General features: G+C 39.1%; 1 protein-coding gene across 4 annotated transcripts; it reads right to left on the bottom strand.

The window, feature by feature from the left end:
• Positions 1-834: 834 nt before the first annotated feature.
• LOC133404976 (galactosylgalactosylxylosylprotein 3-beta-glucuronosyltransferase 1-like) lies at positions 835-25,210 on the bottom strand. Of its 4 annotated transcripts, XM_061681539.1 has the most exons (8): positions 23,767-24,254; positions 23,355-23,386; positions 21,891-22,033; positions 15,591-15,659; positions 14,070-14,581; positions 7,450-7,746; positions 4,939-5,050; positions 835-1,637 (listed from the first exon to the last, which is right to left on the bottom strand). In XM_061681539.1, exons 3-7 carry the CDS (start codon positions 22,000-22,002, stop codon positions 4,964-4,966), a joined length of 1,077 nt encoding a protein of 358 aa, XP_061537523.1. In that variant the 5' UTR covers positions 22,003-22,033; positions 23,355-23,386; positions 23,767-24,254; the 3' UTR covers positions 835-1,637; positions 4,939-4,963. The 4 variants fall into 4 exon arrangements, with proteins under 4 accessions (XP_061537523.1, XP_061537522.1, XP_061537521.1 ...); XM_061681538.1 differs by lacking the exons at positions 23,355-23,386; positions 23,767-24,254 and adding an exon at positions 24,787-25,210; XM_061681537.1 differs by lacking the exon at positions 23,355-23,386 and having other exon boundaries at positions 23,767-24,253.

The raw sequence follows: 25,210 nt of genomic DNA, 5'->3' as shown, positions 1-25,210 counted from the left end.
TTGTCTATACTGCCCCGCAGTTCCAGTATTGGAGCCGGGAGGGCGCTTAGCGTCCTCTCTCTCTCCCTCCTCCCCTCGCTGTTTTCAGCACCTGTCTCCAATCAGCCTCATCACCACCGGTATATAAGCCTGCCTCTTCCTGGAAAATCTTGCCAAAGTATTGCAGTTACTTACAGCAGTACCACGGCCCATTTACCTCATGTAAGCAACTCCATTCCTCGTTTCCTTTTTTTGACTCCTGTGTCTCCTTGTTCTCAGTGTTTCCCCCCGTGTTCCTGATCCATGTCAGCCGCCTGTCCTCCCCACCGATCTCCCCCAGGTGATCTCACCTCGGACCACCACCGTTTCCTTTCCTCAATAAACTGTTCATCATTTTACATCTGCCTCCGCCTGCTCTTGGATCCAGCTCCTCCCCATACGTGACAAATATAGTGTTTCCATTGTTTGTGGATGGAGAATGTTGCGGCAAGACATTTTAAGAGTGCTCAACTCTTGCACATGCTTTAAAGTCGACAAATACAAACCTATTACAGATTCTTGCACAATTTTCAATCGTAATGGATTTTATAAAAATAATTGTTAGATATGGGATAGGATAATTCCTCTCTGAATGTTCTGAACTCCTGTTTCCGAGCAAGTGTTGTACTGAGCCACAGTGCAGGCAAGCTCAACTTGTCACAATAGTTCACGAGAGTAAATGAACAGTGAACTATTTTGTCTAAATTTCTTCAAGATGAGATAAAACAATTCCACACAAATTCTTAATGATTGACTAACCGATCAATATGCCTAATTTGTTTCTTCTGGTGTTTTGTGTGTATACGTGACTATGCATCGAGAAGGGGAAACCTTTATTACGTCGATAAACAATTGCACAAATGGCTTTTCAGCATTGAACTTTTCAGCACAAACTGAACCTCTGACCAAAAAGGTGTGCTATTTTTCATAATGGACCAGCATAAATACAGTAGTTACGATACATTTTAAACAATGGTTCCTGATTGCTCCCATGAATAATTTCTATTTACACGTTATCACAAAGAAACACCATCAGTGTATTTTTAAGTGCTTAGTAAAAGGTGCAATGCTTTCCTTTGAATGTACATTTCCAACTGGGGCATCTTCAAGTGTTCATTGTGATTTCAATGCATGAATTATGGTAATCCAGGAGTAAATGTAAATGTACGAGTCAGTAGTTTTGTCAACACCTAAACAAATTCTATTAAATTAAATCAAACATTACATTGTTATCAAAAGAACATTCCTTCCCTTCCAGTGTTTTATTTGGAGTAAAATCCAAAAGACATGTTTTGCCATTTAATTTCATTGTCCTTCCTTCTTGGATGAATTTCAGCAGTTTCCTTTTCTTCAGGTGAAGTTATTTTTCTCGAACCTGACTTGGATGAAATTGTGCCGTCTTTTTGTCAGGTTGCCCTAGCGAGACACCCACACTGTCTTCTGGAGCGTCCTTGAAAATGTCTCTTTCGCACACCTCATAAATAAACGCCGCCTCTCACCAATCTGTGCTTTGAAATAATACATTGATACGGCTTTGTCAATTTCTCAGAAAAATGTCATATCTTGGACCTCAAAGGCCATCTTCATCAATGCATGTGCAGGAATCCGGAGACAAACGCCTGAAACGGAAAGTGAAAGACACAATAAGGAAAGTTGATTAAATATATATATTTTTTTTTTTTAATTAATCAAATGGGAGACCAGGAGATATATTTTTCGTAAGCACTGTCTTTTTACCACCATTTTCTAAACTCATCCATCCTGTCGATATAGTGCTTCTCTTCATTAGGGTCACAGGTGAGCTGGAGCCTATCCCAGCTGACTTTGGGTGGGAGACGGGATAACCCTGGACTGGTTGCCAGTATATCGCCGGGCACAGATGGACGAAACATTCAAACACAGATTCACGTCAATGGGCAATGTAGAGTTTTCAGTGAACCCAACACGCATGTTTTGTTGTTGTGGGTGGAAGCTGGTGGACCCGGAGAAAAACCAACATGAGCACGGGGAGAAGATCCACACTCTATACAGGAAGGACAAAGCTGAGATTCATACCTGAACCACACAGCTGTGCTAACCACTAGTGTACCATGCTGTAGTCTAGTTCTGCATTGTTATTTGTCCTATATTATGGCAAGAACCATACTGATCTTGAGCAGCACAAGTTTGCCAAGGTATTTGCCATCAAATTAAATGCATGTGCGCTCTACCAGTCACACAGTATTTCCTCAAATGGTGGCCTTTCCTCTTTTATACTGTACACTAGTGCTGGGCAATATGGACTAATCTTTTACATCTTATGTTGGCATTCGATATGACTCAATATTTTTTCTCCATCCATCCATCCGTTTTTCGTACCGCTTACCCTCACTAGGGTCGCGAGGCGAGCTGGACCCAATGCCAGCTATCTTTGGGCGCGAGGCGGGAGACACCCTGCACTGGTCGCCAACCAATCGCAGGGCAGATTTTTATTGTATTAAAGTTTATAAATGTATGAAACCGGACCAGACCAAATTGATTTACATTATAAAGAATGTTTATTTAAGAATCATAAACATCACAAAGACATGAATTACTTTTCCCTGAAAGTATTTCTAAATATAATGATCTCAAAATTAGTGATGCGCCGAAATGAAAATTCTTAACTAAAAAATAAAACTGGACATGAGAAACCCAAGGCCGAAAACTGAAACATCGGAATGAATTATTATGCCAATTATTAGTAAAATTAATAATGTATGGCTATGACAGGAGCGTTGCTAACCGATAGAAGTTCACTTCCAGAACAATTTGTCTGAATTTCCATATTTTGTGAATTATGTCAAGAACATTACTGCGGAACAGTTATCAAAGTATATATAGGATGAAAATAATTCTGCGCAATGTTCAATTGCGCAGCATAATTATTACTCTATAATTGTAATCTTTATTAAATTATGGCTTCAATATTTGTTATTTTAATGTATTTCTTAGGGTTTGGCTCTGTTGTTGGTAGGTGTTCATCACTTAACTCTTTGGTGACAGCTGTGCACTTAAATATGCCTAGTCTGCTGGAAATCAAGAAGAAGAAGACGTAAAGAAGAAACGTGACTTTTTGCGGGACAAATACAATGCGGTGAGCTGTAAATAAAGCAAATTAAAAAAAACCAAATGAGAATGGCACACTGTACAACTGTTCGGAACAGTTAGCTCAGACAGCGACAGCCGGCAAACTGTCAAACTATTTGCGTGACCAATCACGCAACAATGCCAGCGAGTAGCAGCTAATGCTGAACAAAACCCCGTGTACACTGTCTACGACGTCAGCGATCGACAAACTACTATCTTATCTTTCCGCCCTGTTTACAGAGCGAACACAAAGACGCAAGCGCTTCAACTGCCACAGCAATTGCTCCGCGGCATTGTTTTGTTTACGTTACAGGAGTAGCACAGAGTCGTGGCTCTCTTTAAAGTGATACATGCGTCGCATTTGATAACATGCTTCATTTTCAGGTGATTTTTCATGGATATGGCTCTCCTCATCAAAACATCTTTTATTCACGTTTTGCAGTTGTTTCCAAATGATAGACGTGGCCTTTTTTGGGACTATTTATGGCTTGCTAGTTGCTAGCCGCTAGCATATTTTCTTCCATGTTGACGGAAGTCTCGCGGAGTAGCAAAATGTACAGAAAATAAAATCAATGATCCTTTTTTCATATCGAGCATTAATAAAATATCTATCGAATCGATCTCGATATATCGCCCTGCACTACTGTAGGCCGGGCTCCACCAAATCACAGTGTGTTGTCCTCTTAAATAAGTGGTTTCCAAATTTTAGAGGAAGAATACATTTCATTTTGTCCCACTCACACCCTTACACCCATGCCAAAAAAAAAGAAAAAAGGAATTTAACCTATATGAAACAAAAACAAGATTCTTTTGCCCTCTGAATATTTTGTGTGCAGCAACTGACAGTCAATTGCTCAATCTAACGGTGCTTTTTTATCAAGGGTGTACTCACACTCTCAAACTTTCCTAACTGTCAATTATTTTGAGTAGTTCTTTTATTTCTATTGTGCAGTGTGTTTTCTGCTATCAATACCTGTAGACTCAGACGATTGATCATATTAATTTCATGATACACAAGTATCAGCGAGCATACTTTGGCTTTATTTACAATTCTTACAGTTCTCTGACTCTGTTGTCGTACTAGAGTGGCTGCAACCACCGGAGACAAATTCCTTGTGTGTTTTTTAGACATACTTGGCAAATAAAGATGATTCTGATTCTGATTTGTGCACTGCATTTTGAGAACCTTTGACTTAAAGGGGAGAGATTATGGAACTTTGACATTTTGACAGCTTGTATACAAATACAGGTGGTTGAGTCTCTGCATTACCTGCCCACCCATCAAGTGTGCAATGAAGCAACCAAGTAAATATTTTTTTATCGGCATATTTCTGAAAAGCAAGCCATTATGCACTTCTGCCCTACTATTACGTATCCGTCTTTGGTGATGTGTGCATGCGCCACATATCAACTGCTTCCTACATGAGGGAAAAGGCTTTCATTCCCTTCATGGGGTTTGCTACATTTCTGCTCCCACAAGTAGAAGCTGCCTGTTCAATCACTAGCTCCATCCCTGGTGGTCATGGCAATGAAAGCCGTACTCGCTCTTGGCCCAGCAGTATATGCGGGGTGGTGTACAGTCGCTCACTTACATGAGATGGGGCCAAGGAACAGTGTGTGCAAAATGTAAAAATAACAGATGTTATTGTCTTTTACAATAGCAATGTTTCTCCAGAGCAATTTGAATCACTGCCTTCTTATGTGGTTAAGTGATAAGCAGGATATATATATATATATATATATATATATATATATACACACACACACAGACACAGTATATAAACAGTTTTCAGGCCCACTTTATGGTCTTACTTAATAGGAGATCTGGGAGAAATGGTTAAATCTCCACATTTGGGTCGGTGAATCCTGCTTTCCCTTCATTTACGAGGACGGGCTTCTCTGTTCTTGTGTGCCAAACAAGTATCTGATGATGAAAAGAAAAATGGAGAAAAACAACATGAGTAACACTCGCTCATTCAGTTATCTCCGTCTTTCAACTACGCTCGGCACCATACTGCTGCTGTGCTACTTGAAGGGGAAACAGACAGTAGCCACTGGAGATGGGAATGAAGAGGGGCCATCACAGGAGTGTGTTATGAATAGACAGACGAAAATCTCTAAAATCGAAAATGTACAAAAAGAACCACAGTATACTGTTAGTGTGTAGTAAGTGTTACAGTAAATAACAATTGCTTTTTCTTCCACACTTCCAAATGTGACAGACTCTGAGGCCACCGCATCGATTTTTAACTGGCTTTAGTGCGGATTTTTGGGCCAATCCTTGGGTCGCTTGGTTAATGAAAAACATTGTACAATCTCCATCCCCACCAGATTTTTAATGCACGCACACAGTATATAATTGATAATATTTAATGTAAAAGAAACTGCTCATTTAACGGGGATGTTTATTTTTTTTACATCTATGGCAGACCCAGTTGCTTTCAGTGTCACAACACTGTTTAAAGGACTTAATCTCTAATTCTCCTAACTGCTTTTATTTCTACGTGCAGTGCCAAAGCATTGAAAATACTGTACATTCTATTTCAAATAAAAACACAAAAAAACGTGAATTAAAAAAATATTATAGTTTAAAAAAAAATATTGTTTAAGAAGTCAATTTATTGAAATGAAATATGCTTGACAATTTAGCTTTCAGCATTTTTTGACCAGGGCTAACAACAAAACTAATACTAATAATAACAACAACAATGATGATAATAACTTCAATGTATATAGTGCCCTTAAACAGACCCAAGAACGCTAGGTATCAATAGACAGAGTGACCTCCTTTCTGTCATCTTGCTGTGACTCTTCTGAATTATGTATAGGATGTTTTAGATGTGCCAGGAGCCCACTCCCACTTTGTGCAGGTCTAAACGAGGTTAATTGTCACACTTGTAAAGACGCACAATGTGTAACTTCACCCAATTTTGGTTTCCCACGTCTAGATCCACCCCTTCTCTCAGTCCTCCTCATCTGTAATCAGCGCGGTGTCCTGACATCGCGATTTCCCCCAGTTCCTGTTCCGCTTTCTCGGCTGTTCCCCGATTCGCCTGCCTTTCATTTACCCCTGTGGATGTCTGAGGGAGGTCAAGACCAAGCTGGTTGACAGTATCTTTCTCTCTCTTTGAGCTTGGCATATGGATGCTGGCTAGCTGAAGCCCTCCTGCTGACTGTGGAAAGCTTTACAGGAGTGAGAACAGCCCATGGGCTATATGAGCAGGGCTGGTGCATGGACACTGCATTATACATTCCAGTTTCTTATATACATCCATGTGAACCATTCGATGACAGACCACCCTCACACAAAGCGCAAGGGTGCAGAATCTGTCTCATCCAAGGACCAGAATACAGTTATGAGAAAATATGATGCTACGACTGAACTAACCCTTTCTTATGAGCATTATGAGCATTTGCAGGTTAAATGTTTTGAGGTTTTTATAACAGTATTATCTCTGGAGTTAGTTTGTTTGTTCTTAGAATTGCATGGTAGACTGAATTAAATTGGATATTTTCAACTTCTGATCTAGGGCTAGATCTCTCTCTCTCTCTCTCTCTCTCTCTCTCTCTCTCTCTCTCTCTATATATATATATATATATATATATATATATCTCCATCCATCCATTTTCTGAGTCGCTTCTCCTCACTAGGGTCGCGTGCTGGAGCCTATTCGGGCAGGAGGCGGGGTACACCCTGAACTGGTTGCCAGCCAATCGCAGGGCACATACAAACAAACAACCATTCGCACTCACAGTCACACTTACGGTCAATTTAGAGTCTCCAATTCATGCATGTTATTAACATGCATGAATTGGATAGGCTCCAGCACGCGACCCTAGTGAGGAGAAGCGACTCAGAAAATGGATGGATGGATGGATGTATATGGATGTATATATATATATATATATATATATATATATATATATATATATATGTATATATATATATGTATATATATATATATATATATATATATATATATATATATATATATATGTATATATATATATGTATATATATATATATATATATATATATATATATATATATATATATATATATATATAGGGAGTCAGTCTGTTTAGAATAATGTACAATATATAATGAAGCTGTAAAGCTGATTTCAAGTCACTCAGCCACTAGTTTTCCCCTAAATTTGATTATAAGGTTAAAATAAATGTATTACTTAAGTAGTTCACATTCATTTAAACACACCATTTCTATTTTATAATCCTGATACAAAGTTGTGTGGCTTCCCTAACCACTAGCTGCTCAATGCCAGTAAAAGTATAGTACGAACCATAAAAAATGCATTGAATTACCTTGGTGCAATTGGCTGCTTTGGGTTCCAGGTCGTTGAGTGTGACAAGTTCTCGTAGTAAACTACTCTCCTGGTAGCCTCCCTTCACCCCACGAAGCTTGAAATACGCCTGAGGCTTGAAGAGGATGAGCCTCAGGTTGATGGCGAAGCCTGCCATGTCGATGGCAAAGGGCCGATGGGGGTCGAACACCGTCTTCCAGCCGTACACCTTCCCGGCCGCATTGACTTTGGGGGACTCGTAGCGCAGGCCGCCCACAAAGGCCACGGGCCACACAGAAACTTTTTGAGTTGATCTCATCTAGCAGGGAGAAGAGTGAAGTTAGGATTTAGTCGGGAAAAAGTCTACATGACAGTGAGACACTAAACACGTTGATGGAGGCTTTTTAGAGATGCTGCAATTATTCATCGTGAAAGACGGTGACTATTGAGTTACTCATCCTAACATGCCTTAACGGACCTTGCTCTGTGCACTGCTTGAACAGAAGGCCTTCCACAGACTGTTCAAAAACAATTCCCCCCCAAACGACTTTTTTCAAGAAAGGCAATCAGAATAAGGGACAACTAGCCCAATGCATTGGTGAACTGTATTAGAAAGAGTATAGGTGCTTTGAATGTTACCTCCCAAGCTTCAAATTAACAACTGTAGATTGCTAGCAACTTCATGGGGTCCTCAGTTAACGATGGACCGAGCATGTGACATTTTGAGGTTACAGCCTTGTCACATGGAAAAAGAAACTCAATTACTACCGTACTTACTTTTTTAATTTGACTGTTCGATATTTATGACTGAGAAATGTTATTCATACAATATTTACTGTAATAATGACACTTTGACGTTCCGAACGGCATGCAATAAATTAATTTTCAAAGTCGCAATAAGACATTATCACCTGGCACAATAAGGCACACTCAGTGACTGCCGTATTTACTGTATTTACTATTTAGTGTTTTTTTTTCTCCTTCAAATATCCATCAGGGACGGCACGGTGGACGACTGGTTAGCACATCTGCCTCACAGTTCTGAGGACCCGGGTTCAAATCCGGCCTCGCCTGTGTGGAGTTTGCATGTTCTCCCGTGCCTGCGTGGGTTTTCTCCAGGTACTCTGGTTTCCTCCCACATCCCAAAAACATGCATGGTAGGTTAATTGAAGACTCTAAATTGCCCCTAGGTATGAATGTGAGTGCGAATGGTTGTTGGTCTATGTGTGCCCTGCAATTGGCTGGCGACCAGTTCAGGGTTTACTGCGCCCGCCTCTCGCCAAGTCTGCTGGGATTGGCTCAAGCAAGCCTGCGACCTCAGTGAGGATAAGCAGTACGGATAATGGATGGAGGGATATTTACCAGGAGTATGACTTTACGACTGCTTTGGCATCTGCTTGTGAGCAACAAATTCGGGTTTCTTTGCCCCCGTAGGAACAAAAATCCATTATAACCCGAGCAGCCCCTTTATCTCCAAATGCTTGATGTTTTTTTTTTTTATTTTCATCTGAAACACAAAGAAAATTAAATCTCCGCACCTTTTTGTGCCTGTTGAGGGCACAAGAAAGTTTTCAGGTGTGCCAGTTGGAGAACCCGATATGGGAGTTTGAAGGAAATGTGAGTGTCAGGAGCAACATTATGGCATCTATAAATTTCTCCCAACAGGGAGTGCCTTGGGTATCTTTTAAGGGCTGCAGCTCCAGCCTTAAAAGGTAGATTTTTTTTATTATTCTTGTTATTTCTCTTATTTATTCAAAGTCTCTGTCGCTGAAATAATGATGCGAGTGCCTCTTTTGTGCATAAAATCAAGGTGGAGAGACAGAGATGACACAGAGAATCTGCACGCCAAACATTTTTACGTGTGGTAATAACAAATGAACGTAAAACGTATGCGCCTTTGAAACCCCAATGCAAGTAGGCCGTTTTTTAAATATTTTTTTCACCTTGTGCGTTTGAAAACTGTGTGATCTGATGGTGAGATCTGTGGTCAAGCTCACCAGCTGCTAAAGCGGCAGAGTTTGAACAACATGAAGCGGACTGGATGCTTGTGGGACTAGAGATCGGAGCTTACTGTGCCAAGCACCTCGATGCAAATTGGAAGGATGTGCTGTCTTAATGAGCTCTGGGCTTTAATGGGAGACGAGAGAGCGAGTGTTTTCATTTGTGCATCCATGTGATGGTTGCTGCTATCTTTTTATATCAAGGTGGATCTTGGTGCTGGCTTTCATCATACGCTGCGATTGAACAGCGTGCTTTGCTCACCCACAGCTGTGCACCTTTCAGGCCTATCTGATTTTTACTACTAAAATATCAGAAAATTTATTGTACAGCAGCTTGCAATTAATACATTTACTGGTGTTTTAAATGTGCATTTTGAAGCACTGATTTGCAACATAAAACCACCACTGATTCAAGTCAACTACATGAGTGCAAACAAGTTATTGTACTCCTAAAAGAGAGGCGGACATCGACTGTACATGGCAAAAATCCCACTATTACAATGCATTCTGGGACTTGTAGTATCGGCAGTGCACTTACTGGCTAGTTTTTATTTAACATACAGTAATTGCATCACAATTTGTTGTCAGAAGACAAGGGTAGAAAATATTGAAATGAGTAATAATTACCAGTCTCATTGGTAATTCAAGGCTCTAAAAAGGTTTAGTACCCACACGCCACTAACCGCACACACATCTTTCTTGCATGTTCCACTGAAATACAGTATAGCAAATAATCAAGTGCGGTATACGCGATGTCACTTTCGCCTCCAGAATGAAAAAGTGAAAAATGAGTGTGGCTCATCCAGGGATTGGGGAAAAGAAACCAAAAACAAAAACAAGAATCCCAAGCAAATAGGCCAAACAAAGCATCTTATAGTCCTATTCGGTGAAAGCAGGTTTTCCCAAAAGTAAATTTTTACTGGGCTGCCAACTGTAAACTATACTTTATATGTTATAAAGAAGCTATTTCATTGAAAACTAAGTGCTTCATGATTTGTGGTAGTTGTAATGAATCCATGTATGTTTTGTCCTTCATCACTGATTTATGCAGAATACATGTTGATGTCGAGTAATAATTTGGGTCATGCAACACGGCTGACCACAACTGAAATGGACAATCGCGAACAAATTACAGCACTTACATTTCAGCAACTGAGCCTCTCTCTAGGCTTTGCTTTTTAGTCACATGTACATATGAAATTATAAATACACTGTAGTTGGATTGCAGCACAATACCGGTATTTACAAAATTATTACAAAAAACTGATTCTGAATGTGCATATCAGGTGAGAATTTATAGTGAAAGTTAATCCATTTTATTTCAATTTGTGGGGGTAAAAAAATATATTTATTGCATTATTCTTTCATTTTGTAAAATGGTACAAACGTTTGACGGAAAGTAAGCCTATTAAAGTCTGTATGGTTAGGAATCTCTTGTTTTGACATTGTCAGTGTATTCAAGTTAAATTTCATACTGTACTTGAGGATTCTGCAGTTTTTTGGAGGTGAAATTAATGCATAACTCATGATGCATTTTTATTCAGAGGAAGTAACATTGCAAGATAACTTATACTTCAGCGCTAGCAATACAACAATAGCAATACAACTAATGACTTTTAAAATACATTAACTAGTACTATGTAACTAATATACGCTCTCCCACTGATGTGATTATTATGCTCAATACGTCCGATTTTCTTATTCCTTGTTGCTGTGTGTCTCAGACAAAGAGACTGTTAAAGAAAAGTCAGTCTATCTGTTCTCCCCAAAAAGAAGAGAAAAGGCAAGTATTCATTCAATGCACAATCCTTGGGGATGCAGGGACGATAAAAGAAATAAATTGATATGCGTCATTTGTGCCTTCTTGCGATAAGGGATTGTGTCCAAACAATCAAAATGTGCAGCAGTTGTTTTGATTTCAGGTCCTTGATGTGTCGGCCGTTCAGTTATTTAAATTCTATTAAATAAACACATTTAGCATTGCAAATGCAGATATATTTCAATGTGGCAAGCACAGAGCGTCGCACTGACTCAAACAGCATCTTTTTTAATTTTGTGTTTGTTCTGTCTTGCATTCTTAAGGGATGAAAAAAAATGTCAGAGGCAAGTTTTATAATTGCATAGTTCTTGCCGCAGAGTAAATATACTGTAAATGTATTATATATGATGATATAAATAATTAATTTGAGATGGAATTTTTTTTTTTTTATGGAGGCTCAATAACTTGCAAAGTTTCTTTGTTTGTTTTTAATTAAAGACACAAACTGAAAAGTATGCCTTTAGAAAGAAATCAATGACACTCAAGGCAACAACAACAATATAGTGAGCATTTTTTATTTTTTTATTTTTTGTGATATTTGAAACAATGGACAGTTGCATGCTGCTTAAAACCAAAGTCCATTGGCCCTGTGATTGTACAAACTGGAATTTGACAAAAAAAATTATAATAATAATAAAAAATGCTCAGAAACACAAAACATCAGGGTTCAAACTGTTGTCATGCTTGAGCTCCAGATCGTCAAAGCATTAACTGTGGGTGTCTGTTTTGCTTTTTCTTTGGCTTTTTTGCAAGAAAGAAAGAGCGGCTTGATTGTTTAGAGAAGAAAATGGAAGTGAAAGTGAAAGGTGAGGCTGTGTGCTGAAACGGATTGTGTTTAAATTCAGAGGTTCGATTGGATTTCGATAATTTCCCTTTCTTGATCAATATTATCCACAGATAGTTTTGGATATTAAAAGAAAAAGCTTATTTTGGTAGCAGCATTCGAAAATGATGACCTCAATATAAAGCACATATCGGCACGCAGTCTCCTTTCAACCTTGTTTGCACAGTTGTCAAGTTGCAGACGAGGGTCATATTTTCTATGGTGTCAGCAAAAGTCACCGCAGTCGGATTTGTGTCTGTCTTTGATTTTATTGTCCACTCTTTATTTCTGGCGTCTCTGTCCTTTCAGGGCTGTTACACTGCCACATAAATGGACCTGTTGGAGGTGATGGAGCACTTCTGAAGGAGACTGAGCACTTTGGCTGATTTCCAGGGAAAGGTAACGACAGACCCCGTCAATACTTGACACACTGCACGCTACGAGCTCTCTCTGGACCAATACCTGAAGAATGGTGCCTGAGTGCCTCTACTCGGTTAATTCAGCTGATGTCAAAATGGCTGGCTGGTAGATGTGCTGATTATGGAGCCAAACATATTGCTTGTTAATGACTGGGTCTGAGTGAAAATGTTGTGTTCTTTATGTATCACAGTTTGCTACAAAGCAGCCTGATTGAGCAGTGTTCTATACTGCCATTGGTTTCCCATAAAGCAAGTGTAACAATGAACATTCAGCGACACAATAGAGTCAATAGGGACACTCTGGAGCTGCTGAATTTCGTCTTCCTAATCAATGGACCAATTTCCATCACTCCTTTGAACAGTGGGCAGCTTTATGACAGCTTTTAAGGCTTTTGACCCTTTATTGGGTACTCGTGGAACTACAGCATAACCTCTCAGTTCAAACACCCTTGAGGTTGTAGAATTTGAAAAGTAATTAAAATTTTGCGCAAAAAAGTACCGCAAAACAGTGTTGTCTAAACTGCCATCATACATGATGTCACACCTGAGATTTGAGTTTTCAGTTCAGCCAGCATCAAAACATAACTACAGCAGTGCCTTGAGATACGAGTGTCCCAATTTACAAGTTTTTTGGAGACACGAGCCATCACTCGGCTGATTTTGTTTTGTTGCTTTGACTTAACTTGAAAAATTTGAGATACGAGCACTGTAAGGTGACAGTGAACTCAACTCACAACAAGGAACCTTTCAGAAAGTAGTGAACAATTCAAAATAGAGACTTCCAGCTGTTTATTGTCACTCCCAGTTAAAGTTTACTGTGAAACTAAACATAAAAGATCTATCTTTTTAGACAAATGTATTACAACCACATAGCTTTGCTTTTGATAAGGCAGTTTAGCTCAATGCTAACAAACAATGCAAGATGTCATAGACTGGCTAATGAATACAATCAGGGTTTTAACGCTTTGGGCAATGACTATTTTAACGCACTGTAGAGTAACACAGAGACAGGTAAGATGATCCTCACAGGCAAATATTCTTTATCGTCTGTAAAGAATGACACATATTATTGCGACTTACCAAAGAGTTTTGAACAGCTCCATTTTTATTTGGACGTCTGTACTACACTTCCCTCAGCTGACCAAGGTACACACACCAGAAGCAGTAGCACAATGTCCATTGAATTTAAGCAAAAATGTGGCAAACATTGTTTAATTCTTTACATTCTATTTAACTACATCATTACTGTATGTTTTTATAAAGTACAATATTATAGAAACATTTTTTTTTGGGGGGGACGGCTGGATTGAATTAATAGCATTTTCATTTATTTCAGGAAAGATGATGATGATTCGTAGATTTTTTAGGGAAAAACTTTATACCTAAGAAACAAGGGCCATCATGCAAGGTTTGAAGCAAGAACTTAGAATACCTCACTAGACCTCAGTTCAGCACGCATCAAAGGATGAACATTTTGCTTTTCCTTTTCTGGCTTTTCATCAGGCTCAACAAAAGGTAGAGAAGAAGAGCATGACAAGAAAAGTTGTGTGAAGCAAGCAGACACAAGAAATGGGCACTAACCTCCTCAAACAGCTCCAGGCTGTAAGTGTTGTCGTCGTCAGCAAAGTAGATTATTCCAGCTTGAGTGCTATTAGCATTAAAGGTCTCCCTCAGCCACCGGAGTGCCAGATTCCTCTGCATGGTACCCCGGGGGATTCTAGGGTCCCTAGTGTCGCCGCGCAGCTTATAGTTCCTGGGCGTCTCGACATTTAGGTGGGTGTAGTTGAGGCCCGTTTCTCTGAGGAGCCGCGTCACAAGAGGCGTCCTTCTTTGGGAATCCTCCACCAGGATCCAGTGTAGGTTGGGAATGTGGAGGAATGTGTTAGCCAGCCGTGTCAGCTCGGCCTTTTGCACAGGTCGACTGTAGGTGGGCGTGATGATGTGGATAGTGGGCAAGACGTCAGACCAAGGCGGCGGCCGCGTGTACACATACTCAGTTCTCACCACCTCGACAATGTCCTTATCTGAGGCGCAGTATTCCTTGGAGTCTCCTGGTTGGCCGCCCGCCTCCCTCTTGCCCTCAACGCCGTCATCTGCAGGTTTAAGAAGACACCCAAGGCATTAGTGCAACCTCGGGCCACCCTTCGTACGCTTGCCTCAGGTGACTTTAACGGCCAGTGACGTGCGGTGAGGTTCATGGCTGGTGAGGCATTAATATTAGAGTCAGATATACAAATTTATGAGCCTAACAGAGTGGCATAGTAGCCATTAAATTGGCAGCCAGACATGAAGAAATATATCTATATCAGCATTCCTTTTACACAAATATTTGGCCATAAAGAATGTTATAGATAAGTTAGATAAATTCATAAAGTTTTACTTCTTCCTACTCCCTTTCAAAATGTAAACTGTGCTGAACGAAGACTGATGTTATTTTTCTTTCTTTTAAATGCACTTTTATTCCTATGAATCACTAATGTGTTTATATGTTAAATAAAGAATCTATCAATTATTATAGTTTATTATCTACTACAAACTGTACAACAAAAGAATAACAAAAATTATTTAAGTTCAAAGTCTAGCTTTAATTTTAATTTGGGTTATTTGCTGCATAGCCTGAGCTCATTTTTGGTAAAATTAAAAATGTTTCGTTGTTTTACCCTTAACTCTGTTACTTTCCTGCAAGAGTCCTAATTTTCTACATTGAGCCTCAAATGTCTCTCAATCTAAAAAGAGATTACAGTATTCCCAGCAAAGAAAGTCTTTCTTGATGAGTCTTATTCCAAATAAATGTTTTGAGTCTTTTCAATGGGAGAATCTTGATCATTCCACAGATACCATACTCGCATTCGGCCTTTCCCCTCTCACCCATACATTTAAACAGGAAATACGCAAGTTCAACAAATTTAATGATAAACTCATGGTCAATATTGGATCCAAAATGAAAATCATTATAAAGAACAGTTCAGAGAACTAAAAGGTAAAATAATATTATGTAATTCAAAAATTTTTTTTTAACTCTTCACATGCAGGTGAGGCTCTGCCTCCCCTGCTTCTCCTGAGCGCACGTCCCCGCTTAATCCCAAAGGGGGTAAAGTGTACCTGAGAGTCGGTGGCGGACCGCAAGCCTCTCTGGAATGATAAAGATCTCTTTTACTAGGTGGTGACATGCTGCAAAAAGTGAAAGCAGGCACTATGAGAGGACAACACAGCTGACGGATGGAGAGACAGCGCTAGAAAAGGACGGAAAGGCATAAAGAAGCCTTTTAATCCTCAAACATTGACTTTGGAGTTTTCCATATCAGGAAGGAAATTGTGGTGGATTCTCTCCTCTCATGTTGAAGTGTCATCACATCCACTCTTATCTACTGACTCGCCTGCTGTGCTGTTTTCACAAATGTATGTCAAACATATGGTTGTTGTATAACGTGAGGACGGTTGAAGATCCTATTAATTGTTGTGAACTCTATGCACCGTCATCACTCAAGTGGGAATTAAAATGTTTTAAAATGTGAAACATACATTTCTCTGTTGTCCATTCAGCACATACTTCTGTCTGTTCACGTCAAGAGTTACTTTTTGTTAAGAATGCAAAATTGGAATTATGAGATCATTCCAGAGGCTGCAAAAGAACAATAAGATTGACAAGAATTTATTTGATTTGCAATGTCTAAAACATTAAGGTTAGTCTATATTTTTTGGGTGAAAAGCATAGCCTAACCTATCACAAATTTAGTTCAATTACTAACTCTCACTATACAACTATAATGTACAACACTGCTTGCCATAGGCAATGTTTAATATAATCAACATTCAGAAAAAAAATTGCAAATAAATACAGTGGACCCCGCTATTTGCGGGGATAGGGAGGGGGCCAGATCGCGAATAGCAAAAATCTACAGATAATTAACGTCCATTATAATTGCATTGAAAAAAAAAAAACAACCAGTAATTGTTTTGGGATTGGTTCCCATCTAAAAAGAAAACATTAAAAAGAACACTGAAAAAAAATGGAAGATTTAAAAAAATAGTAATAGAAAAACACTCTGAACCGGTAAAAACAATAGAATTTAAAAAATATATATACAATTGAGCACCAGTCCTGTGTTTGTTTGATCATTTTTATGTTACAAGGCCACTTTCTAGTTCACAGAAGATGGCAGATGGAGGATGGGACCATCCCATTTTTAATTCTGGGGTGATGGATTTAGATGACTTAAATGACAAAATAGGAAACAAATGGTCAGTATGGAGCGTTATATCCATGAATGTTTGTCCATTTCTGTTTTAGTTAATTTTAGGCTGCTTTCTGGTTTGTGGTAAATAACCAAACACGCTTGACAGATGGGACTCCAGTATTTGCAATCTCCTGGGGGGATTCAGGGGTGGATCGTGAATAGGAAATTCATTATATATTTTTTACTGATTAATTCAAGTTAGCTTGTCATGAGGACAAAACTTCAAATAAAATAAAATCAATTATTTTTAGCAACTTCTGTTCAAAACTAGTTCCCACTGACATGCATTGCTTCCTCTAACAGCATGGGTACAAACAGAGGTGCTAGTTTAAAAAAGCAGAGGCACTGTTGCCAACTTGGCAATTTGGTCGCTATATTTAGCAACTTTTCTAACTACCTCTAAAAAAATATATATCAATAAAGTGAGTTCTTGACAAAACAAACAGACAACGAGAGCGAAATCCAGTTGACATTGTTTTCCGTATAACAAGAATGGAGCCCGTTGGAAGGCAATAACCGAATCGATTGTGCTGAACATTACCAAATAGGTAAAAAGGGCAAACATTAAACTTGATTTTAATAATTTCATTGTCATTTGTGGTTTCTACAACTATATAAGCGACGGGGCAAAAAAAATGTGATTTGTGTGAAAAAAAAATCCATAACCATATCGCCAACCCCTACCTCTGACTGCATTTATATTGGGTTTTCACCAAACATTTTATCAAAATTTTATGGAAATTGGTGATGTAATTTTTGTTGTAATAGCTCACACACCACGAAACACATGGCAAATAATACTTGTCAATTGTTGCATTTTCGAACCGTTCTTTGTAGAAAGTGTAGGCCTTCTAAAGCTGTTAACATTTCAAAACATTAAAACTACCCTAAAAAGATGTTTCAAATAACCACGGTGATTGAACATGGATGGTTTTCATTGGAAGCAATTGTGCAATAATCTGGAATGGGTTAGATTGAAAGCTTCCGTTATTTTAAAAACTATTTTAAAATTGAAAAGAGTTATACTTACTATGGTATAAAGATACCCATCTTAATGGATTTAAAGAATGATTTTTCCCAGTTGAGTGTACATCAAGAAAGGTTGTGGGCAGGCTTTGGGCAGCCATGTGTTTAGTTCCACCTCAAGGGACCAGACCAACTTCTTGAGCCGCAACACTTGCCGGAACCGTCACGGTCTGTGATCCTGACAGGCGTTCCCAGTCAACAACAGCGAGGGACTCACAAGAAGGCTTGAACTACTTTGACCTTCCCTGTGCTTATTTCGCCGGGTTGAGACACCCCTTGACTAGAAATCACATTTTGCAGCAGCAGGAAGATCTTATCTTTGGTTGATCCTATTAATATTTGAACATCCTATCTTTCTTCAGGAAACTGCACTGTGGCTGCGTACGAGATTCACAGACTTTTTTCTTCAGCCCTTTGCTATTACTAATGTAAATAAAACCAAAAGACATTCGTGTTTGTCTTGCAAAGGAATTGCAGGCATGCATGTTGCTGTTAAACCACACTGGCTAACTTGTGATGAAGTGAAACAAGTTTGACAAATGTCTACTAGCATCTCTGATTGAATCGGTTCAACCTGAGGACTTCCAGTGTGAATGAGAATGGCTTCAGTAATTAACAAAAGGATTAAATCAAATCATACATGTATGTATGAGAGTAAGTTATGTATAACTGGGCCTGTCCTGATAAAAATAATTTAAAAAATGTTAAGTGCCGTAAATGCGACAAAACATGCCTGGAGTGTTTTCAAATAGAGCATTTCCATTTCATAAATTTCACTTATTGCAGACATGGATTGGAATTTAAACCCCAACCCCCCAACGGAGGGGGGGAAACTGCATACAGATAATCCGTCTATGAATGAATAACCAGTTTATTATCATATAAATAACTACTTTATGAACAGATAACCAGCTTATGAAAAAAATGACTTGGTTATTTATACATTAAAAAAAAAAGACTTTAAGGGCTTTATTGCTCAGGCAGTGGGAGAATGTTCTCAAATTCACGCTTTTTAGTTGACAATCAACATTAATATTGAAAATTTTGGGTGGTAAAGGTGATTTACTGGACAGGGGGAGAATATACTGTAAAAAAACAGTTATGTACAGTAACTGAAGATGTCAGATAATTATGACAGATTTTAAAAGCAGGAAAATTTTGGCCTAAATGACATACAGTTCTCACCCTTTGTCAAAACTGAGCTGAAACACAATACGTGAGCTCATGTGAATGTGAAAGGCCCGGTTCGACTGGGTTTGCCTTGGACCACGCCACTGTGCTTAGCCAGCGACGGCCAGCCCGCATAACCTAACTGTGACAGCGTGGTGGATCACTTGCTTGTGCTTTGATTAAGACGGTAGATAGCTAGCTCACGAGCCTGTTAGCTGCACTACACTTCAAAGGTTCCTTGCGGTTCGATGCTTCATTTTGGTGCAGAGCGGCGACCTGGCTGGCCAATGGGCTGCCCAGGCTTCTCTTTACCAATGGATTGTGAGGCTCGGGGCTGCTTCGCCCCCCGCATGTGAAAGCCGGTGAGACTGTTCGCCCAGTCCGCAGCGAGTGGCTTCGTCTTCCCCCCTCGGAAGAAAAACCCAAGTGAACGGGTCCGGTGAGAGGGAAATATAAGACCATAATACAACTACAGACCGTATGGTAGACGTTTTTACAGTGTATTTACATCACTATCTGCCGTGATTGCTCGCGATGTCACGTGAGCATTTTTTTTTTTAAACACGCACATACATAGGGCGAGTCTTGTCAAAAAAATAATTAAAAAATCACATGCCGGATTTCTGGCACTACGTCGGAGTACTCGGAGTGTTTGTGTTAATTGGGGACTAACACGCAGAACAACTCAGAGAGGCACTGACGTTACGACTTCGCCTCGGTGGACCAAGCTGTTTAGTTCCTTAACTCGCTCGGTCGTTAGCTTGCGGCCGGGTTAGCGAGCACAACAAACAGTTAACTTTCCCTTAAGTGTCTCTTTTGTGCGAATCTACATGCTGCACATGGAGCGAGGCTGTGGAGTATTTGACGGAGCCAACACCGGCAAGAGTGTATCGGTCCGCCAGAGTTCCATGATCCCACTCGCGGCTAAAGAGACAGCCATCCAACTCTGTTGGCTCACCACAACAATTATCATTTATCGAGTCCGGAAAAACTATCGTGTCCATTTTTATTTATTGAACAATAAGTCGATATAGTAATTATCATGACAGGCCTATGTATAACGTTTGTTGTGAGCTGTATTTTGAAAGATTGTGACCCCTTCCTGTAATCATGACATATACTATATGTTAACATCGGAGAATCTAAAAATGTATATTGTGACCTCAATAGTTAGGCCAAGTTGGTTATAATAGGATTAGAGAATAGTACCATATAGATATAGAATCATTAAGTATATTCATGCTTTTTCATTTTGCCATGGCTAAAAACAATCTTCTTCATCCTCGGAGCCGCTCACACCTGAGACATAAAAGAGGATTTTTGTGCGGCCCGTAGATTAACACAATCTGCTGATGGCCAGATGTTCACGACAGCCTGCCAGCAAGTATGCTGCCAAAACCTCCAGCTCCTCTTTATAAGAGCTCACAAAAGCAAGCCTGTGAGCAGTCGGGGTTAAATAACAGTGTATATTTTACATTTTGTTTCACACTTCACGGTTTCCTGATTCCTTCGCATAAGATTTTAAAGTGACATTTTGTGTCACTGTATTTGCAATGGTTCTTATGTATGAACCGTTTTTGTATGCATTTTTGACATCATAAAGTGAGGACAAAAAGGCACATTGATTTCCTGTCCATCTAATTTGGCTTTGTTTACCCAGGAGCATACTTGACATTTCACACTGTTGGTCTGTGGTCTCAGGGGCGAAAGATTGGAAGGCTCATGAGTATAATGTACTAATGACTAGGACTGCATGTTGTTTTGACTCCATTAAGCTAATTGGTGGACACATTTATGACACAAAATGCAGCTTAAATGAACCCTGTAATTGATTACTGGTGAATGGCAGTCAGTGAAATTGGGATATGGTTTAACCCAAATGGATAAAACACATGATGGATGGATTGTTGGTTGATTAGATGGGATATTATGGACTAATATGTACAGTGCTTAAGTTTATTACAAACATCACCTATTTGTCTTGGAGACCAAACATCATGAAGTGCTTTTTTTTTTTTTTATAAGGACTTCAGTGAGCCCTCAAAGATTTAGAATTTTGAAGAGGAATGAGGAATTTCAAACTGACTTCACCTTTTCATACCCGTATTTGCACATTTGGTGTGGCTGACTGGGCTTCTCTGAGAAGTCACAAATAAATCACAGATATCATTCAAACACGAAAAATAATTAACTGTAATTTGACATCTTAATCAAGAAATAAACAAACAATATGTTTGTTTTTTTTTCCAGGGGTGCTCCTGTTTTAATTATTGAAGGAGTAAGATTCTTGTAACTAACTACCAGTGCTCTTATTAGTGGGCAGCTGAGGTAGGTATTGGTCCGAGAATGTTGTTAAACGCTGAATTAAAACAAAAAATAATTTTATGTCTTAAAAGCTTTGAAATTATGGCAATACAGTATTTTTTTGGGTGAAATGTTTGTTTTCATTGCAACATGTGCACACTTACAATGTTTTATATTAAGAATGTTGTGGTATTATGAAAATATATGAACATATTCTAAATTTAAATTATCGACTATTTTCTTGTAAGAATATGGTACTTTCAATGCAGGATATCCACCATATTTCTGGCATGTGTGGTGCAAAAAAACAAAAACAAACAAAAAAAAAAACTAACTGAATTATCTAAAAATAACAACAACAAAAAACTTTTTTGTTCCATTTACTACTCAATTCTGACAATATTATGTGCTTATGTTGGATTACGTGTGTTGATAATTGTGTGTCAATTATATGGAGGCACCAGAGCCTCATTATGCACTCCAAAATGACAAATCCACAACGACTGGATGAGTGTTGTCAAGCGGCAATGAAGCCGATGGTCAAGGCAAGAGAGAGCCTGTAAATGAGCAGGCTCCATGTCTGAACTTGAAGTGCGGTGTGAGGTTCGAGCACCCACTTCAGCTTCGATATGGCCCGTAGAGTGCGGCTGCAGTATATACATACCCTTGTGGATGGCGAGGAGTGGAGCGATAGCGCTTTGGTGCCAAACGGTGATGAGCAGAGTCCAGGGTAACACTATCAACACAATGGCAAGAATATCTCTTCTCTTCGGCATCTCCAGGATTGGTTATTTGGCTCTGCATTACCTGCAGAGAAACAAAACACACATCATCAGCCATGTTTGAGCTTAAACTAGCATGGACATATGGAAAATAAACTTCACACTACAGTCATTAAACATGTTGCTGAATTTTATTCGCGAGGAAATGAGAAGTGCATTTACAGCACCTTAATTAGCATTTAACGACTCAGGAGAAGCATAATAAGCACTTGAACTCGCCCACATTCTTATGGGACAAAATCTGAAGACAATAAAACAACACGGGGGAAAGAAGTGATTAATAGACCTCTGTTGGTTGCCAGAAGCTAAGACACATAGGGAATGAGCTCGTGGAGCAGCAGAAGTTGATAAAAAAGAAATAGAGCATCTCCGAATGTGTGACTGCCAACTAAAAGAAGGTCAACACTGCAGGAAGAGGCCCTGAGGAGGAGCTTGTGCCATGCGGCATCATTGAGGAAGGGTCAGGACCCCCTGCTAAAGATATTCACCAGCCAAATGACAGGAAAGAAAGTCACCAGAAGGTGCTTTGGCCCACACCCCAAGTCCTCATCACACACTCACAACCTTATCTATTCTATATAGCAGTGATTGGATGTTGCCGTAGGTGTTGTAGGATCTTTGTCTCATTCTCACTCACACACACACATATATAGTTTTTTTTCAGGGGTGCTCCTGTTTAAATTATTGAAGGAGTAAGATTGCTGTAACTACCAGTGCTCTTATTAGTGGGCGGCTGAGGGAGATATTGGTCCGAGAATGTTGTTAAACACTGAATTTTTATCATATAGATATATGTCCTAAAAGTTTTGCAATAATGGCAAGACAGTATTTTTTTGGGCAAAATGTTTGTTTTCATTGCAACATGTGCATACTTACAAGGTTTTATATTAAGAATGTTGTGATATGAAAATATATGAACATATTCTAAATATAAATTATGGACTTTTTTCTTATAAGAATATGATACTTTCAATGCAAGATATCCACCAAAAGAAAAAAACAACAACAACTAAATTATCTAAAAAAACAACAACAACAACAACAACAACAAAACTTTTTGTTCAATTTACTACTCACATCTTGCAATATTATGTTCTTATGTTGGATTACGTGTGTAGATAATTGTGTGTTGATTATAGGCAGCGGAGCCTCATCACGCACTCCAAAATGACAAATCCACAACGACTGGATAAGTGTTGTCAAGCGGCAATGAAGCCGATGGTCAAGGCAAGAGACAGCATCGAAATGAGCAGGCGCCATGTCTGAACTTGAAGTGTTGTGTGAGGTTCGAGCACCCACTGCAGCTTCGATATGGCCCGTAAAGTGCGGCTGCAGTATATACATACCCTTGTGGATGGCGAGGAGTGGAGCGATAGCGCTTTGGTGCCAAACGGTGATGATCAGCATGGACACAAATAAAAAAATAAACTTCACCCTAAAGTCATTAAAAATATTCCTGAATGTTTACTGCTAGGAAATGAGCGGTGCATTTACAACACCTTAATTAGCATTTCACAACTCGGGAGCGGCATAATAAGCACTCGAGCTCACCCACATTCACACAGGACGAAATTTGAAGACAATAGAATGACGAGGGAAGAAGTGAATAATAGACTTCTGTTGGTGGCAGTCTACCAACTAAAACAAGGTCAATAATGCAGGAAGAAGTAGACAAGACAAAGAGACAAACAGAGTCACAGTAGAAAGATGGTACTGTTTAATCAGAAAGCAGATACAAAAAATCACAGCAGTACATACCAATAACAAACCCTAAGTACTCCTGGAAATGATGAAACAGGTAGCAACGGGTAAGTGAGGTCAAACAAGGTCAAAAACGCCAAGCAAGGCAATTTTGCTGTCGTTCTACACTGGAGTCTCACCTAAATATCAAATGAGGCAGGTTGTAATCAAGCCAGGAGGCTCCACCCACCAATCAGGCACAAATGTGGGCTGAAGGAAAATTATATTCTCTTCGGGTAAAGGCCAGCACCTTTTCTTTTCAAATGAGTCATTCTCTAATGGTTCTCCATCAAGATACATCCGGGATGTATCAAGGTCCATGCAGGACTAATTCTTCATATAATCCACAAACTGACATAAATCTCAGTAAATGGAATTTTAAAATAATGCCACTTAGATGAATGAACCCAACCATTTTTTTTATTTTCTAAATTCACACTTAAATTGTGGGCTACTTAAAACCTGACTGAAACACTAGTAAAATAATACAATTTTAACAAAGATGTAAAAAAAAAAAAATAATAATAATAATTACAATGCCTTTGTGTGATTTCAGAATGATAGTCAGAATGATTTTTGCCATACCAGAAAATTTATTTTATTCCTGTACGTTGTCCAGTGCTGCATGGTGTATAACCTTGTGTGTGTGTGTGTATATGTATGTATATATATATATATATATATAATACATACTGTAAATGATGATTCTAAAATATTAGCATCCACTAACAAATTATTTTGTTGAACATGTTGAACTGAGCTGAACAGGTTTAAAAACACATTATTTGTTTTTGAAGTCATTTAGTGCTCCCCAGCGAGGTACCCTAACACATAAAAAAGCCCTGCTCCAGATCACAGGACAGCCACACATCTAGTTGTAATAAACTATATCGTCAAATATTTTGGGACCCACTTCTGTTTATTTGCCTCACATATTCTTTCATTTTTACTTCATGTATATGCACTGACCACTATGTGTGTCCTTACAGTTCACAGTACACGGAACGTATCAAACTATCGGAAAACGGTGTTACTCACCCACAGTCAGAACTGGATCGTGATTACAAGTGCTGCGTGGCTGGGAAGCCCACAAAGCTTGCTGGTGAGCTACGTAGCGACATGCTGCATCGTGCTTCCTTTTCTTTTTGTTCCACCTTTGTTCAAGTTCAGGTACTTGGCTCACTGTTTGAGGCTTCTGGCATAATGTCTTATTGGTTGTTTGAGGCTGCGGGCATGATTTACCATCTTAAGCAAGGTTTTTAGTTGAGGCTCATTCTAGTCTCAGCTCGTGTTGCATTACACACACAAAGTTTTCTTGAAAAAAACAAAAAAGATCCCTTGACATCTCTATCTACTTAGTACAATATGGCTATTTTAACAATAGGAATTAAAACAGAAGAACAACAAAATGTACACCAGAAAGTGAGTTACATGTCCACAGTTAGGTATTTCACAGGGTTTT

Source organism: Phycodurus eques, chromosome 7, assembly GCF_024500275.1.
Source record: "Phycodurus eques isolate BA_2022a chromosome 7, UOR_Pequ_1.1, whole genome shotgun sequence".
NCBI classification, from domain to species: Eukaryota; Metazoa; Chordata; class Actinopteri; order Syngnathiformes; family Syngnathidae; genus Phycodurus; species Phycodurus eques.
The sequence above is the reverse complement of the archived record's forward strand: the minus strand, read 5'-3'. Positions and strand labels throughout refer to the sequence as shown.